We start from the raw sequence: 14,564 nt of genomic DNA, 5'->3' as shown, positions 1-14,564 counted from the left end.
AGAAGAGTTCTTCAACATTTGAACACAAAAACCATACCCTCTATCAAATATTCTCAAAATTCAACTCATTTTGGTATCCACCTTCCAACCTAAGGTCCTAGAGAACAGTAGAGAAAATCAAGTGGTGGTCTAGATCTTGTTGGAGAGGTGATTCAAATTAGGACGGAAGGAAAGAAGAATTCTTCAAAGGTATAATTACTAAAATCCTATTTTCTTTATTATGACCATGCTTGCTAGATTACTAAAATTGATGGAATTAAAGTACTTAAGATCTTAATTGCTTCGCTTGTTGATTGTCAACACCATCACCCCCTTCGATTAAGGTATATGGATTATAATAACAAGAAAGACAACAACGGAAGCACCAATGGGACCTTAGGATTTATATGTTTCAAGATTATATGTTAGTAGTTGAGTGTATGTTAATAGACAAATACGTTATTTTTTTTTTGGTATGTTTTAAGGGAGATTTTTATTTTTGGAGTTTTGTAGGATTTTATGCTTTACCTTGAAGTTTATATCTTATTGTGATAAAATGAAGTAAGAATTGGACAGATGAAAGAAAAATGAGAGTATTTATATGAAAAAGAGGATATTTATTTAATTTGTTTTAGGTTTTTCTCGAATTCAAGAAAACTTCAAACAGAGTGATCACTATACTAACAGTAGAAACATTTTTAAACTTTCTTTTTTACAATGCTAAGAGTATTAATGCAACTTTTATAGGATCAAGGATATTTGAAATGAGTATTAACGATTTGTGCTTATATATTGACAGTAAAGATATTTTTGAACTTTTTGACCGTTCAAAGGTATTTTTGAAATAAAAAACTTTCAATCCAAAACTAACAACGGACCTATTTTTGAACTATTCTTTTAAGATGTAAGAATATTTTTAAATTTTTTTTAAAATTTAAAGATATTTTTGAAACACGTCAATTTCGAAGTTCCCCCTCGTATGAAACGATAAGTCGTTCGAGCGTCGACTTGTTTCATGTAGATTGAAACGACTACCAAGTGGGAGCTCGAAGCGGCAAAACTCGAGCAAATCGTTAATGTTTCAAACAGGAGCATCTTCTTCTTCAAAATCTCTTCTCTCAATCAGCTTCTTTCTTCTTCATCGCACTGTTGAAAATCGTCGAACATTTCTCAATTTCTCTCTGCCAATGTCTAGTTGGTCCTGCAAAAAATGCACCTTCCTAAACCCATCCTCTCAAAAGGAAGCCTGCAAAATCTGTCTATCGCCTCCATCTCCACCCCCATCTTCTTCTCCTTCTTCTTCGACAATCCCTAAATGGTCCTGCAAGGCCTGCACATTTCTCAACCCATTTAAGAATTCCGATTGCGAACTCTGTGGTACTAGGGCTCCGGCCCTCTCGCTTTCGAGTTTCAAGGATTTGATTGATATAAGTGAAGATGCGAATGCCGATTCTTCTATCGGGTCTGTGTTCTTTCCGTTGCAGCCCTGCAAGAAAAGAAAAATGGACGATCCTGTTCCTGTGGAGGCCAATGACGATTTCGCTGAATTAAGCGCATTTCGGGGCACTAGGACATCGACGAACACTGTTGTTGAAATGGGTTAGTTTTATTGTTTCCAATTTGTCTGCTAATGTTATTGTTTCTTCAAGTACAATATGGTTTTGAAGTTGGATTAATGGGTGATGGGTGATGGGTGACAGGGGATTCTAGTTCTAGGGCAAGCTTGAAATCGATTAAGATTATGACTTACAATGTTTGGTTTCGAGAAGATTTGGAGTTGCGTAATAGAATGAGAGCCCTTGGACAACTTATCCAGCGGCATTCACCAGATGTTATTTGTTTTCAGGTTTTCCATCCTCAGTTTACTTGGTCTGTGTTTCTAGAATTCAGTTTTGTGTTATATTATTTCATATCTATGTTGTGCTGCAGGAAGTTACCCCAGCTATATATGACATCTTCCAGATTACCAACTGGTGGAAAGTTTATAGCTGCTCGGTTAAGAAAGATTCTCATTCAAGGGGATACTTTTGTATGTTGGTAAGCTTTTTGTTGCCTTCCTTGCTTGATCATTTTTCATTTCCTACATAACTAAATCATAATTGGACTCTGGGTCTGGGTTGGTTTTGGGAAGTAGAATTTTTATAATAGATATTTGGATATGTTTGATGACATTATGTCAAATTGTTTTCTCTATGACTCAAAGCAATGCGATAATGTCTGTACATTGACATTTCTCTTATCATTGAGAAAGTGTATACTGTAGTATATTTGAATTTGTGGAAGTAGTTCGGAATTTTTACCATTTTTTAGTGATGTTCTGGGAAATATTGTATTGAGACATGGTTATTCTTATTTGAGTGCTTTTTTGATCTTCTGAAGTCTGATATGTTTATGGATTGACTCATGACCTGACCACTAAACTGGTCTCAGTCAGATGATCTATTAGATTAATATTCACGAAACAACCATCAAGCTTGGAGAGATTTGAAAGTTGAAACACTTCTTTCCAAGAGCAAACTCTAGGCCAAAGCACAGACAGCACATGGGTAGCTGTTCTATAATATACACCCCCTCTACCAAACTTCTATCTTGTCTGTTATCGCTAAATTGGACCCACACATACAGACAACACATGGGACTTAACTTACAATTTAACTCAACATGCACTCACCACACTCACATATAACCAACTCTAATGATCTCTTACTACTATGCTGAAAGTTCCAAGAGTTTTTGACTCTTGGAGAGGGAAGAAAGAGTAATTTAACGAAAGAAAAAAAAAAAAATTCGACGGATGGGTTGGTTTGGATGCACTTTCCCAAATATTGAATATAGTCTCCATAGTGATTTTTTGCTTCAATCCCAGTGTAAAGAAAGCATTCATTCTCCTTCTATATCTTGCATCTATAGCATTTTTGCCCTAGTGGATCTCTCTTTCATTTAATAAGAGCCTAGAATCTTGGGTTACTAATTGGTGGAATATCTTTCTCTTGGATGAAATGCTAATGGAATACCCAGAAACACAAAGACCGTTTATGGTCTAGCATTCAATACCAACCACTTTAAGCCCTTCTTAAAATCCAGAGTATGAGCTTAGGTTTTTGGTACTGTTGTTTCTTTTTTATGTATCTGTATCGTTTATAGATATCTCCTAATCTTATTCTCGCATTAGTTGTTTTGTAGTCTGCAGAGAGGTGGAAGATGGGTAGTGGCGAACCTGTTCTTACTCTAGTATTGTGCCTTTTTTTAATAGTTTTGCATCTTAAGCTGATAATATTATTCATCCTTTTAATGTGCAGTTGAGCAAATTGCCTGTGAAATCCTTCAGTTGTCAACCATTTCCCAATTCTATAATGGGGAGAGAACTCTGTATTGCCAATCTTGAAGTTCAAAAAGGCATTTCATTTACAGTTGCAACAAGCCATCTGGAGAGTCCTTGTCCTGCACCTCCAAAGTGGAATCAAATGTATAGCAAAGAGCGTGTCATTCAAGCCAAAGAAGCCATAGACTTCCTCAAGGAAACTCCTAATGTCATTTTCGGTGGAGACATGAACTGGGATGATAAGTTGGATGGTCGGTTTCCTTTTCCCGATGGCTGGATTGATGCTTGGGAAGAATTAAGGCCAGGCGAAAATGGTTGGACTTATGATACCAAATCAAACAAGATGTTATCTGGGAACCGTACGTTGCAAAAGCGTTTGGATCGATTTATTTGTAAATTACAAGATTTCAAGGTAAACTCCATTGTAATGATTGGGACCGAATCAATACCTGAATTATCATACACCAAGGAGAAGAAAGTGGGAAAAGATATGAAGACACTGGAGCTCCCTGTTTTCCCTAGTGATCATTATGGCTTGCTATTGACAATTAGCAGCCTGTAATGTGAGGATTTTGTTCTAAGTTTTGTAGTCGAAGCCTGCTCTAATCGTTTTTTGTTCCTTTGCGGTGCTTCAACAATGCATGCTTTGACTTGCGATTTTGTATTTAGCTTAAAACAAAACAATGGGTTGGTTTAAGATTTTGTAATGGTACAGCATCAGGGTATCTACAATCGTATTCTAGATCTCGATCTGGTTTTTCCATGTTCTATCTCAGCATATTCTTGTTCAATAATTTGGTACAGAAACTATGTATTATTCGAAGGCAGCAAGATAAGGGAATTACACAGAGATTGGAAGGACTTTTCCCATTTTGAAAGATGGAAACTTGCCTAAGGAATGTGTGATATTTGACCCGACACGATCACATGGGTCCTTACTCCAATTGCATGTGATTTTGTATTGTTAATAGATTAAAAGGAACTTTTGATTTTAGATTCTTGAAATTTGATGACAACTTGATTTTTTAACTTTAGCTCGTAACGATTTAGTTTCTATACTTTTAAATTTTTAATAGTTTAGATTAGGGGTATTTAAAAAACCCGGTAATCCAATCAATCCAGACTACTCAACCCACCCAACCCAAACCGTAAGAATTGAGTTGGGTTAAAAAGGTTAAAAAATATTAAATTCAGATTGGGTCTGGGGTTAGCCCATTTCAAGGTCGGGTCAACCCGACCTGACCCGAATATATATAAAAGTTAAAAAAAAAAATCAAATTTAAAAAAAAAAAACAGAACTAGTGACCCAACCCGAAAATTTTGGGTTGGGTTGACCCTCCAAAAAAGAACTAATAAGGTTCATTACTAGCCAACTCGAATTTTTGGGTTGCTCCACAAAAATCTTCCAATCCGGCCCAATCCGAATTATGTAATTCTTAGTTTAGATCATGAATTTTGTTAAGTAACAATTTAGCCTCTTAACTTTACAACTTGAAAAGATTTAATCTTTATTTTGAAAATCATTTATCAATATTATCAATTTTTATTACATAATAAAAATAACTGTATTTTTGTAGTTTATAAATAAATTTTATTTCGAATAGTTTTACTATGTCGATCGTAAAGGACAAAAATGTTTTTTTTAAGTATCTTTGAAACAAGCCACTAACCCAAATCTGCCTAACCAAAGTTTTTTGTTTTCTTTTCAAAGATGCACCAATCATTCACTTGAATTTTGTAACTAAAAGGGTGCAAAACTTTTACATTTTTTTCCTCTCACAAGAATCTCTCCAAAGTCTTCCTGTGTCATCGGAGAGATTAACGCTGTCATTAAAAATAAGGACTTTACACTAATCATATGTACATTTGTACTTGCTTAGAACTTCAGATAGCATAGAGATTTTGGTACTGCACTTGAAAGAAAAAACCGTCGCGGCTTTTCAATATCTGAAGGTGCGGCGGCGGCGGCGGTGTCGAATTCCTCTTGACGGTGAGTTTTACTTTGGAATGGACGGTATATTGAGAGGAATCTTGCATTTAATAATCCAACCTGCACGTGAAAAGGGCAACCTTCGTAAATTCAGTCGGTCTTCATCAATCATCTCATCATAGACTTTCATTTTTCAACGCAATCACAACCATTCATTTCAATAAGGCCAGATTGACGGTGGATGATCAGAACAACCATCCTCCGCATTTCACTCCATCACCTACGGCTCTGAACTAAAAAACTGACAACTCACAAGCCTTCCACACTGCCTTCTAGGTAAACATCCAAGACGGACTTCAGCTTATACAAAAGGCAAAGCACCACAAAACATAATTGTTGAGAGAGAGAGAGAGAGTTTAGTAGATTTAGAGAGAGAGAGAGAGAGAGAGAGAAAGACTCCCTTTTGGTTTCTTTCTTTCTTTCTCAATCCCTTCTTCTTCTTCTAGATCTGTCACATTGTTCATTTCAGCTGATTTTAAGCTCCATATTGCAATGAGGGAAAACAGAGTACTCTGTTCTCTCATAATCTTGGTTCTTTTTGCTGTTAATGAGGTTAATGCTGATAACCCATATAGGTTTTTCACATGGAAAGTCACTTATGGCAATATCTATCCGCTTGGAGTTAAGCAACAGGTGCTTTGTTTCGTTTCATTTTTATGTATTTTTTAAGAAAGTGCTTGCTTTTTAAAGCTAAAAGTTAACATTTTTATCATTTTTTCCCTCAAACTTCATTGTTGTTTTTGGAGCTTATTGGCTGTTGTGGTGGACATTTGGCAGGGAATCTTGATTAATGGGCAGTTTCCAGGACCTCAGATTGATGCTGTTACTAATGATAACTTGATTATCAATGTGTACAACTATCTCAAGGAGCCGTTTCTCATTTCCTGGTAATACTACTAATTACGTTTATACTTTCTATTAGCATAATGGTATAAGGTTTTTCTGTTTGGTTCCTGGAAACTGCATGAAAGTTTGAAACCAGATAATAGGAGTCAACGAACATTAATTTCCTCAGTTACTCAGCTAATGATGTGCATTTGCTCACACTTGAGTGTGGCAAAGGTTGAATTGTTGCATTCAGTAACATAGGGAAATGTGCCAATAATTAGAAATTAGAGGGAAAAATGAAAACTTGGGAAAGTTTCTACTTTCACCTTTCATCCATTTCCTAGATCAGATCTAAGTAATGAAGCCAATAATTTGAAATGAGGGTTTTTTTTTCTTGTTTTGGGGGGGATGGTAAATCTTGTAAAGCAAACATCCTATTTAATCAAATGTCTGTCTCTTATTTTTGTTTGGTTGTAGTTTTTTAAAAATGTGTGTCATTAAAGCTGCCTTAAATGGTGCATATATTAGTCAATGACAATCTGACCTGTTGTAGTAATGGTCTAAGTCATAACTAATTTGTATGCCCCTCTTGGATCTTATTGATTCCTTATATTAACTTTCTGTGTGATTAAAATATTCTTTTCCATTAGCAGGCCTCTTATGGTAGACTTCAGTGTTCACATGCTAGATGTTTACATCTCTTATTTATTTATCGTTCATAAAAACTAAAAAGTTACCCCACATTTAACCACATTAAATGGCTAAAATAAAGAAAAGTTATTGTCTTTGAATCTTGGCCCTGCATAGGGTACAGATTTTGTTGATCTGAATTGCATTAACCTGATGGGTCCTTTGTAAGGTGAAGAAATCATTACATTTGTTCCATTTCTTGTACCTTCAAACTTTATGGCCTCTTCAACATAAGAACAGAATAAGCAAAAATAAGTTCGAAAACCGATTGTCCAAATACGTTTTTAGTAAAAAGAAACAAAAAATCAAAAAGTAGTTATGAAATTTAAACCCCATCTCCTAGAACTGATCTAAAATCCCTTTAAAAATTGAGATTTTGAATCTAATTGTGATTTGAGATGTTTCAAGATAAAATTCGTGGTAGATATTGTATTAGGGTGAGATTTTAACCTTAAACTAGATTGAAATATGACCTTTCTTGTGGATTTAACTTTGCAGGAATGGGTTACAGCAGAGAAGGAACTCATGGCAAGATGGAGTTTATGGGACTACTTGTGCTATCCCTCCACTGAGGAACTTCACTTATACTCTACAGGCAAAGGACCAAATTGGCAGTTACTTCTACTTCCCATCAACAGCATTTCACAAAGCAGCTGGAGCCTTTGGAGGCATCAGAATTTGGAGCCGCCCCGGTATTCCCGTTCCTTTTGCTCCTCCTGCAGGCGACTTCACAGTGCTAGCTGGTGACTGGTTCAAGACCAATCATTATGTAAGCATTCTGTTCTTGAATCAAATTGTTCCATGAAAATTTGATGCCTGATTGATTTCTTTTTCTTTAGGCAATGATGTTACCATTTATCCTACTGAAAAATTCTGTTAAATCTGGTTTCTCATTCTTTCTTAGATTTTGAGGCAAGTCCTGGAAAGCGGTAAAAATCTTCCATCTCCAGACGGGCTTTTAATCAACGGTCGAGGGTGGAATGGTTATACATTCAATGTTGATCCAGGTGAACAACAATTTTGCAGCTAACACTGTTCATAATTCCACTGATGTGCACACAATGAGAACTTTTATTAGTTACCAAATAGTAAGTTTGTTAAGCTTAATATTTGTTTTCAGGGAAGACATATAGGTTCAGAATTTCAAATGTGGGTATTTCAGCTTCCATTAACTTCAGAATTCAGGGCCATGTGATGAAACTGGTGGAGGTAGAAGGATCTCACACTCTCCAGAACACATATTCCTCTCTTGACATCCATTTGGGGCAATCCTACTCTGTCTTGGTCACTGCCAATCAACCTCCTAAGGATTACTATGTCGTCGTTTCATCTCGATTCACCTCTCCGATCCTCACGACGACAGCTGTACTTCACTACAGCAATTCATGGCAGAAAGTTTCTGGTCCAGTTCCAGGTGGCCCGACCACTGAGATCGCTTGGTCTCTCCAGCAGGCTAGATCAATACGGTATTTCGTCAACTTCTTATTAGCATATCAATTGCTTGTTAGTCTAGTATTGTTTGAATAATTATGGATGAGTTATCTTCACTTTGGTAATATATATATATATATATATATATATATATATATATATATGGAAAACTTCAATGTCAGAAAGAAATATCTCATCTTTCTATCGAAATGGAGCAAAACTTGTGAAACACGGAAGTTGTCTATAAACATGTCCAGATTACTTGAGAAAGCAACAGTTACCTCGAAGTTAATTCTGTTTGCAATATTTTGTGTGGCTATACATTGCTTGTTAAAATATGGTTTCACTCTTCTGCAATCAGCTGGAATTTGACTGCAAGTGGACCTAGACCCAATCCGCAAGGCTCCTACCATTACGGACTAATCAAGACGAGCCGTACGATAATACTAGCGAACTCGGCTCCTGTTATTAATGGCAAGCAGAGGTTTGCTGTCAACAGTGTATCATTTGTTCAAGCAGACACTCCACTGAAACTGGCTGACTACTTCAAGATCCCTGGAGTTTTCAACCTCAATAGCATTCCCACCACTCCCACTTGGGGAAATGCCTACCTCCAGACCTCTGTCATGGGTTCTAATTTTCGAGAATACATCGAGATCGTGTTTCAAAATTGGGAAGACACCGTTCAGTCTTGGCATATCAATGGCTACTCTTTCTTCGTTGTTGGGTAAGGCTTCTTTGACTTCCTTTATCTATCTTCTCAATGAAACAAATGATCAGTTTCAGTCTCATTAACATGGAAGCTGGATTTGATCACAGGATGGATGGAGGCCAATGGACTCCTGCTAGTAGAGCTCGATACAATCTCAGAGACACGGTCGCCCGTTGCACAACTCAGGTAATGCTTGCTTAGAAACACACGAGATCTGTTTATATATGTGTCTCTAAACCTGACCTTTTGATGAACTTTTTATGAACTTCAGGTGTATCCAAAGGCATGGACAGCAATCTATATGGCACTTGATAATGTAGGAATGTGGAATGTGAGATCTGAGAGTTGGGCAAGGCAGTACTTGGGACAGCAGTTCTATCTCAGGGTTTATACCTCATCAACCTCTTTTAGAGATGAGTTGCCAATCCCCCGAAACGCTCTTGTTTGCGGCAAGGCCAGTGGTCGTCACACTAGACCACTTTAAGTTTCAAAATCTTACAATTTTTGTCACGAGTGGGTGACATGATTCTAAATGGCAAATGATTTAGCGGATATTAGATTAGTATTTCTTTTGAATATAACTTGTTCAAAAAGCTCAACTTGAGCTCGAGTCAAATTTATCATCCCTTACCTTTTCCTCTATTTAGTTTGCCTTCTATATAAAGGAGATTTACCCTCTTTTTGGAGCCAAGAAATTTCAAATAAAAATGGACATAAATTCATCTCTTCCATTTGAAATGAATAATAATAATAATAATAATAATCATGATGATAATGATAATGATAATGATAATATTTCTTTCCGTTTCAAAAAGGAAATGAATTCCTGTCATTAACTTTCACATTGAAATTCAAAATTGAATAATTTTCCGCCAACTTAAATTTCTGCATTTATACTTGAGATCCAAAATTCCAAAAAGGCCCTTCGACTAAGCAATTATTGAATTACTAAAATATAACGTTACTGAAATTACATTATTATATAAAAATGTGCGGGGTGTTACATTCTTCCCTTCTCAAGGAACTTTCATCTTCGAAAGTTAAAACACTCCGGGTGTTACAAGACATGCGTGAACCGACAAGTTTACGTTCATATTATTATCATATTTGACGGTGTGCCTACAGGCCGCTAGACATGTGTGAGTTGATGGGTTCACGTTCATGTTATTATCATATTTGACGGTGTGCCTACGGATCGCTAGACATGCATATCAATGCAAGATAGTATGTGTTTTGATTTTCCTTTCATCATAAAAAACCGATGTAGCTGTATGAGCCATGAGCTATTTTTCTTTGCTCGTAGATGCATAGCCTGATCCCGGTAATGGGATCACTTACGGGACCTGTGATTGTGCCATATGGGACATGTAAATCGCTTTCGCTCAGTTTATGTTTTCAAGCTATTTAAAAGTTTTGATTTGAAACTCAATGTTGGTCAAAATTTTATTTGTTTAAGTTATTTTTTTTCTTCATTATTTTAGGGGTCTCAAACAAAGGTTTTACTTATTTGTTATTTATTTTGGAAAACTGTCTTTATTATTTTAATGAAATTTATTTTCCTCAATGGTCGAAATATTTTGAATGTAAATGTGTAGTTTTGAGTAACGACCCTTGTCAGAGTATTAAAAAAGGTCGGGTCATTACAATTAGAACCTCTATAATATCACTAGACACTATTAGATCTCTATAATAATACTATATGAGTTCTCAATGGTACCACTAGGTACTACATAGGACTTTTATTGTATCACGAGGCACTACTGGAACCTCCAATGGTATCACTCGACACTACTAGGATTTCAACGGTGTTACTACATGGGCCTTTCATGGTACTATTAGATACTACTACATAGGACTTCCATGATATCATTATCCTACTTTTAAGCTCTCTCATGGGTCCTCTGTAATTCTTTATAAGCTCTCTCGTAATTAAATTTGACCAATCCATTCGTATCGATCTCTTAAAGACATGGACCACTATTCATTAGTTAGATCTTTTATCTTTTGTCCTTCAACCTCCTATCGCTCTAGACTAGTGACATCGAGGAAAATGGACTCATAACACAAGTGTTTTTGGCTAATATATATTCTGAAAATGGCAAAATATGGGCCGAGAAAGGAGAGGGATTTCTTTATCCAAATGGATTAAAAAATAAGTATATAAAAATCGTTCTTAAACAAATAGAAAATTCTAATAATAAATCATCTTAAAACTCAAGATTATCTTCAACTGGAACAGAAAAATTACTGTTGTGGGTGGTGAGATCATGACCACAACCAAAATTCCATTCATCTACTAAAGGAGAAAAAAAAAAGTAAAGCTTCCAACAACTCAATTTGAAGTTTTCATCTGCTCACCTAAAAGCCCATATAAATGCTATACCAAAAAGAGCTCAAACCAGTTTCATCTAATTTCTGAATATTGTTTCTAACAAATTAATGTGTCTAGAAGAATAATTTTAATGATGTAATTGCAAAATTGACGAGACACATCAAAAAAGTGCAAGCATATTAGTTCCTCAAGAATTATTTGCTCATCTTTTTCCCAAGAAAATCAATATAAAAAAGGAAAAATTATTGTTCATCAACAAGGAATGCATGGGAAGTCTCAACTAAAAGGCAAATTGGTATCTGTAAAAACTGCCCAGCCACGGATAATTGATGATATCTTGACATAAATTTTATGTCATCTATCCCATTTTTTTTTTTTTACCCTTTTTTCAGTTCATAAAGTTCTATAAATTCCAACATTCGAAACTCCCAATTCCCATAAAAAAAAATTATCACCCTTTTTCTATATTAAAAAAAAAAGATGGGTTCTTTGGCTTTCAAATTTCTCTGGCTGGTGGTTCTGTGTGCACTAATTTGGGCCTCAGAGCCCAGAAAACTCGTAATTACCAATGGAGGAGAGATTGAGAGTGAAAAGACACTGGCCTTCCAGTTCTTTCCTGGATTCGGCGGCGGACTCGGTGGCGGTGGAGGGTATGGTGGTGGTGGCGGCGGCGGGTTAGGTGGTGGTTCGGGCTTTGGCAGTGGAGGTGGAGGGGGTTTTGGGTCTGGCATTGGGGGACTAGGCAGTGGCGGTGGCGGAGGGTTTGGTGGAGGTGGAGGCGGTGGCGGTGGTATTTTAGGTGGCGGAGCTGGCGGAGGAGCTGGTGGTGGATTTGGAGGTGGACTGCCTTGAGTTAAAAAATTGTGTTGTTTCATCGGACATTTACTATTTGAGGGCATCATTGAGTGTGAAGTTAATTACTAGAGATTTGGTTAATTATGGTGTTTGTTTATGTTTGTTGTGTGTTTTCCCATTTATGTGATTTCATGTTATAAAGTTCAATGAATTTGGTTTTTATTATAATGTATGTCAATGAGCAAGATCTCTTTTTAATGTGTGGAGGGACATGTATATATGTTTAGCAATTATCAAATTGGTAATTTATAGCCCTTATAGGCATATTACAGTTCATTAGTTTATAAAACATTAACAAAATATGTAAATAAAAGGATAACTCATAAGTTTTAGCATTAAATATTTAAATTTGTGTTATATATTTTAAAAGTGTCCAATAAATTTTGCATAGATTTTTGACATATTTTGCATTTTTTCATCTATCTATAATGACCATTTACTTAGGATTTAAGTTATAAGAAACTTTGTGATTAATCAAGTTACGTATAAGCTCGTTCGAACATAAATATAGAAAAATTAACAAATCTATATGATATATGTAATTGATGTTTTTAAAGCTAATAGAGCTCTCTAACCATTTCAAAATTTTGTATCCATTAAGTTATTGAATATTAAAAGATAGTCCGATGTATAGGTTGAGAACTTAAGTAGACACAAATTTAAAGGTTTAATTATCTATCCCCATTAAATTTTGGTGACTTTAACACGCATAATGAAAATTTAGAAACTTATTAACACATAGATGAATGTTTAGGAATTAATTTCAAGTAGTAATTTCATCTAGATTAAATTTGAACTTTCAAGTTTTTTTTAATCTATTTGGTCCCTAAACTATCAAAATCATAAATTCAATCTCTAAATTTTGATATTGAAAAAAAAAAAAAAATTAACTATCTACTCTAGAGAAATTAGAAGTTTAGGATTCATAACATTTAAACTATATCTAATAGATCAATTCATCTTAAAAAAAATTAATTTGTTAAAAAGACTTATTAGACATAAAAGTGAAATTTCAAAGATATATATATTAAACACAAAATTGAAAAGTCTAGGGAATTATTAGACAATACTGAAAGTTTAGGCCCTATTTGACAACCATTTGATTTTTTATTTTTTGTTTTTGAAAATTAAGCCGACAATACTTCCACCTTCATATTTCTTCCTTTGTCACTAATGGTTTAAAAAATCAAGTCAAATTTTGAAAACTAAAAAAAAGTAATTTTTAAAAACTTGTTTATATTTTTAGAATTTGATTAAAAATTCAACCATTATATTTAAGAGGAATGTAAATCATTGTAAGCAATGGGAAGAAATAACTTTAATTAAAAAAAATAAAAAACAAAATGATTACCAAACGAGATTTTAGAAACTTATTAAATGACACAAACCTCATCATTTAAAATCTTAATTTTACAATTTAACCTTTTAACCTAAATAAAATTAGTAATAGGAGTTGGTACGCGTGTTTGGTAATCTTCACTAAATTGGCTCAATCTTAACATTCCACATTATTCCATATTATTTTACAAAGTTAATATAAATATCAAAAAGGATTTGAACTACTCTACAAAAAAAACTTGGAAGATTTAATATATTACTACAAAAATCTGCTAAAAAAGTCACGACGACCCCAACGAAGAGATAATATATTAGCACTAACTACAAAGCTAGAGAAATATTGTCAACACCTAATTGCATTAATCTTACTCTATTAATTAACATACAAATGAGAAATCTACTTGTATTAATTTTGAGTCAATCATATAAAGGTAATTATAAAAATTTTAGACTACATATTAAAGACCAAGTCAACTAGTGATGTGGCTCATGACTCAACATTCCTTTATCGACGTTGATCGTCTTTTGAAATACATAATCCAAAGAATCTTCCAGAAAAATGTCATTCCCTTTCTTTTATTTCTTTTCCAGTGATAGTATAACACATAGGCCTGAAATATTCTTTCGATTCAAATTTGTTATTCCTCATTCATTTGATAATTGTACATATAAACAATATAGTGATGGATCTCTTGATTAAGTTTGAGAGAAACAAATTCAATATACCATAGAGAAGATTTCTTCATATTATTCTTGCTCTTCTCTTCCTCTCTTTTATTATAATATTAAAATCTCATGTCGTTAAACGATATATAGATATTATAAGATATCATTATTTAATCAGGTTTAGAAGTTTATTTCTACAACTATATATAAAAAATATAATTATTGATCTATTCAGTCAGAAGGAATCAAATAGGCTTTCTTTTTCTTTTTCTTCTTTTTGATACCCAATAAATGATCTATTCAAACAAATTACAATGCCTTTTGAGTCTCATCCAATGCCATATATTTGCTTGGTCTTTGAAAATAAGGATATATATGTATATATGTATATATATACATATATAGTATAAAAAAAAGGCAT

General features: G+C 34.4%; 2 protein-coding genes across 2 annotated transcripts; both read left to right on the top strand.

The window, feature by feature from the left end:
• Positions 1-978: 978 nt before the first annotated feature.
• Positions 979-4,045, top strand: LOC120082628 (uncharacterized). Its single transcript, XM_039037881.2, has 4 exons — positions 979-1,578; positions 1,680-1,825; positions 1,909-2,016; positions 3,279-4,045. The coding sequence occupies exons 1-4, from the start codon at positions 1,056-1,058 to the stop codon at positions 3,861-3,863; spliced, it is 1,362 nt and encodes a 453-aa protein (XP_038893809.2). The 5' UTR covers positions 979-1,055; the 3' UTR covers positions 3,864-4,045.
• A 1,581-nt stretch (positions 4,046-5,626) lies between these two features.
• Positions 5,627-9,594, top strand: LOC150034703 (L-ascorbate oxidase homolog). Its single transcript, XM_090316187.1, has 8 exons — positions 5,627-5,924; positions 6,069-6,178; positions 7,308-7,578; positions 7,714-7,816; positions 7,930-8,275; positions 8,602-8,967; positions 9,060-9,138; positions 9,224-9,594. The coding sequence occupies exons 1-8, from the start codon at positions 5,784-5,786 to the stop codon at positions 9,434-9,436; spliced, it is 1,629 nt and encodes a 542-aa protein (XP_090172313.1). The 5' UTR covers positions 5,627-5,783; the 3' UTR covers positions 9,437-9,594.
• The last annotated feature ends 4,970 nt before the right edge of the window (positions 9,595-14,564 follow it).

This window comes from Benincasa hispida, chromosome 8 (genome assembly GCF_027475165.1).
Source record: "Benincasa hispida cultivar pf3 chromosome 8, pf3_genome.v1.1, whole genome shotgun sequence".
Taxonomy (NCBI): domain Eukaryota; kingdom Viridiplantae; phylum Streptophyta; class Magnoliopsida; order Cucurbitales; family Cucurbitaceae; genus Benincasa; species Benincasa hispida.
This window is presented reverse-complemented; position numbering and strand designations above follow the sequence as displayed.

Excerpts from the sequence above, each read along its gene's own strand:
- LOC120082628 (XM_039037881.2), top strand. The coding sequence starts at position 1,056 with ATGTTTCAAACAGGAGCATCTTCTTCTTCAAAATCTCTTCTCTCAATC. Across the intron at positions 1,826-1,908 it reads CAGATGTTATTTGTTTTCAG|GAAGTTACCCCAGCTATATA; the intron begins GTTTTCCATCCT and ends GTTGTGCTGCAG. Across the intron at positions 2,017-3,278 it reads GGGGATACTTTTGTATGTTG|TTGAGCAAATTGCCTGTGAA; the intron begins GTAAGCTTTTTG and ends TTTAATGTGCAG.
- LOC150034703 (XM_090316187.1), top strand. The coding sequence starts at position 5,784 with ATGAGGGAAAACAGAGTACTCTGTTCTCTCATAATCTTGGTTCTTTTT. Across the intron at positions 6,179-7,307 it reads GAGCCGTTTCTCATTTCCTG|GAATGGGTTACAGCAGAGAA; the intron begins GTAATACTACTA and ends TTAACTTTGCAG. Across the intron at positions 8,276-8,601 it reads CAGCAGGCTAGATCAATACG|CTGGAATTTGACTGCAAGTG; the intron begins GTATTTCGTCAA and ends TTCTGCAATCAG.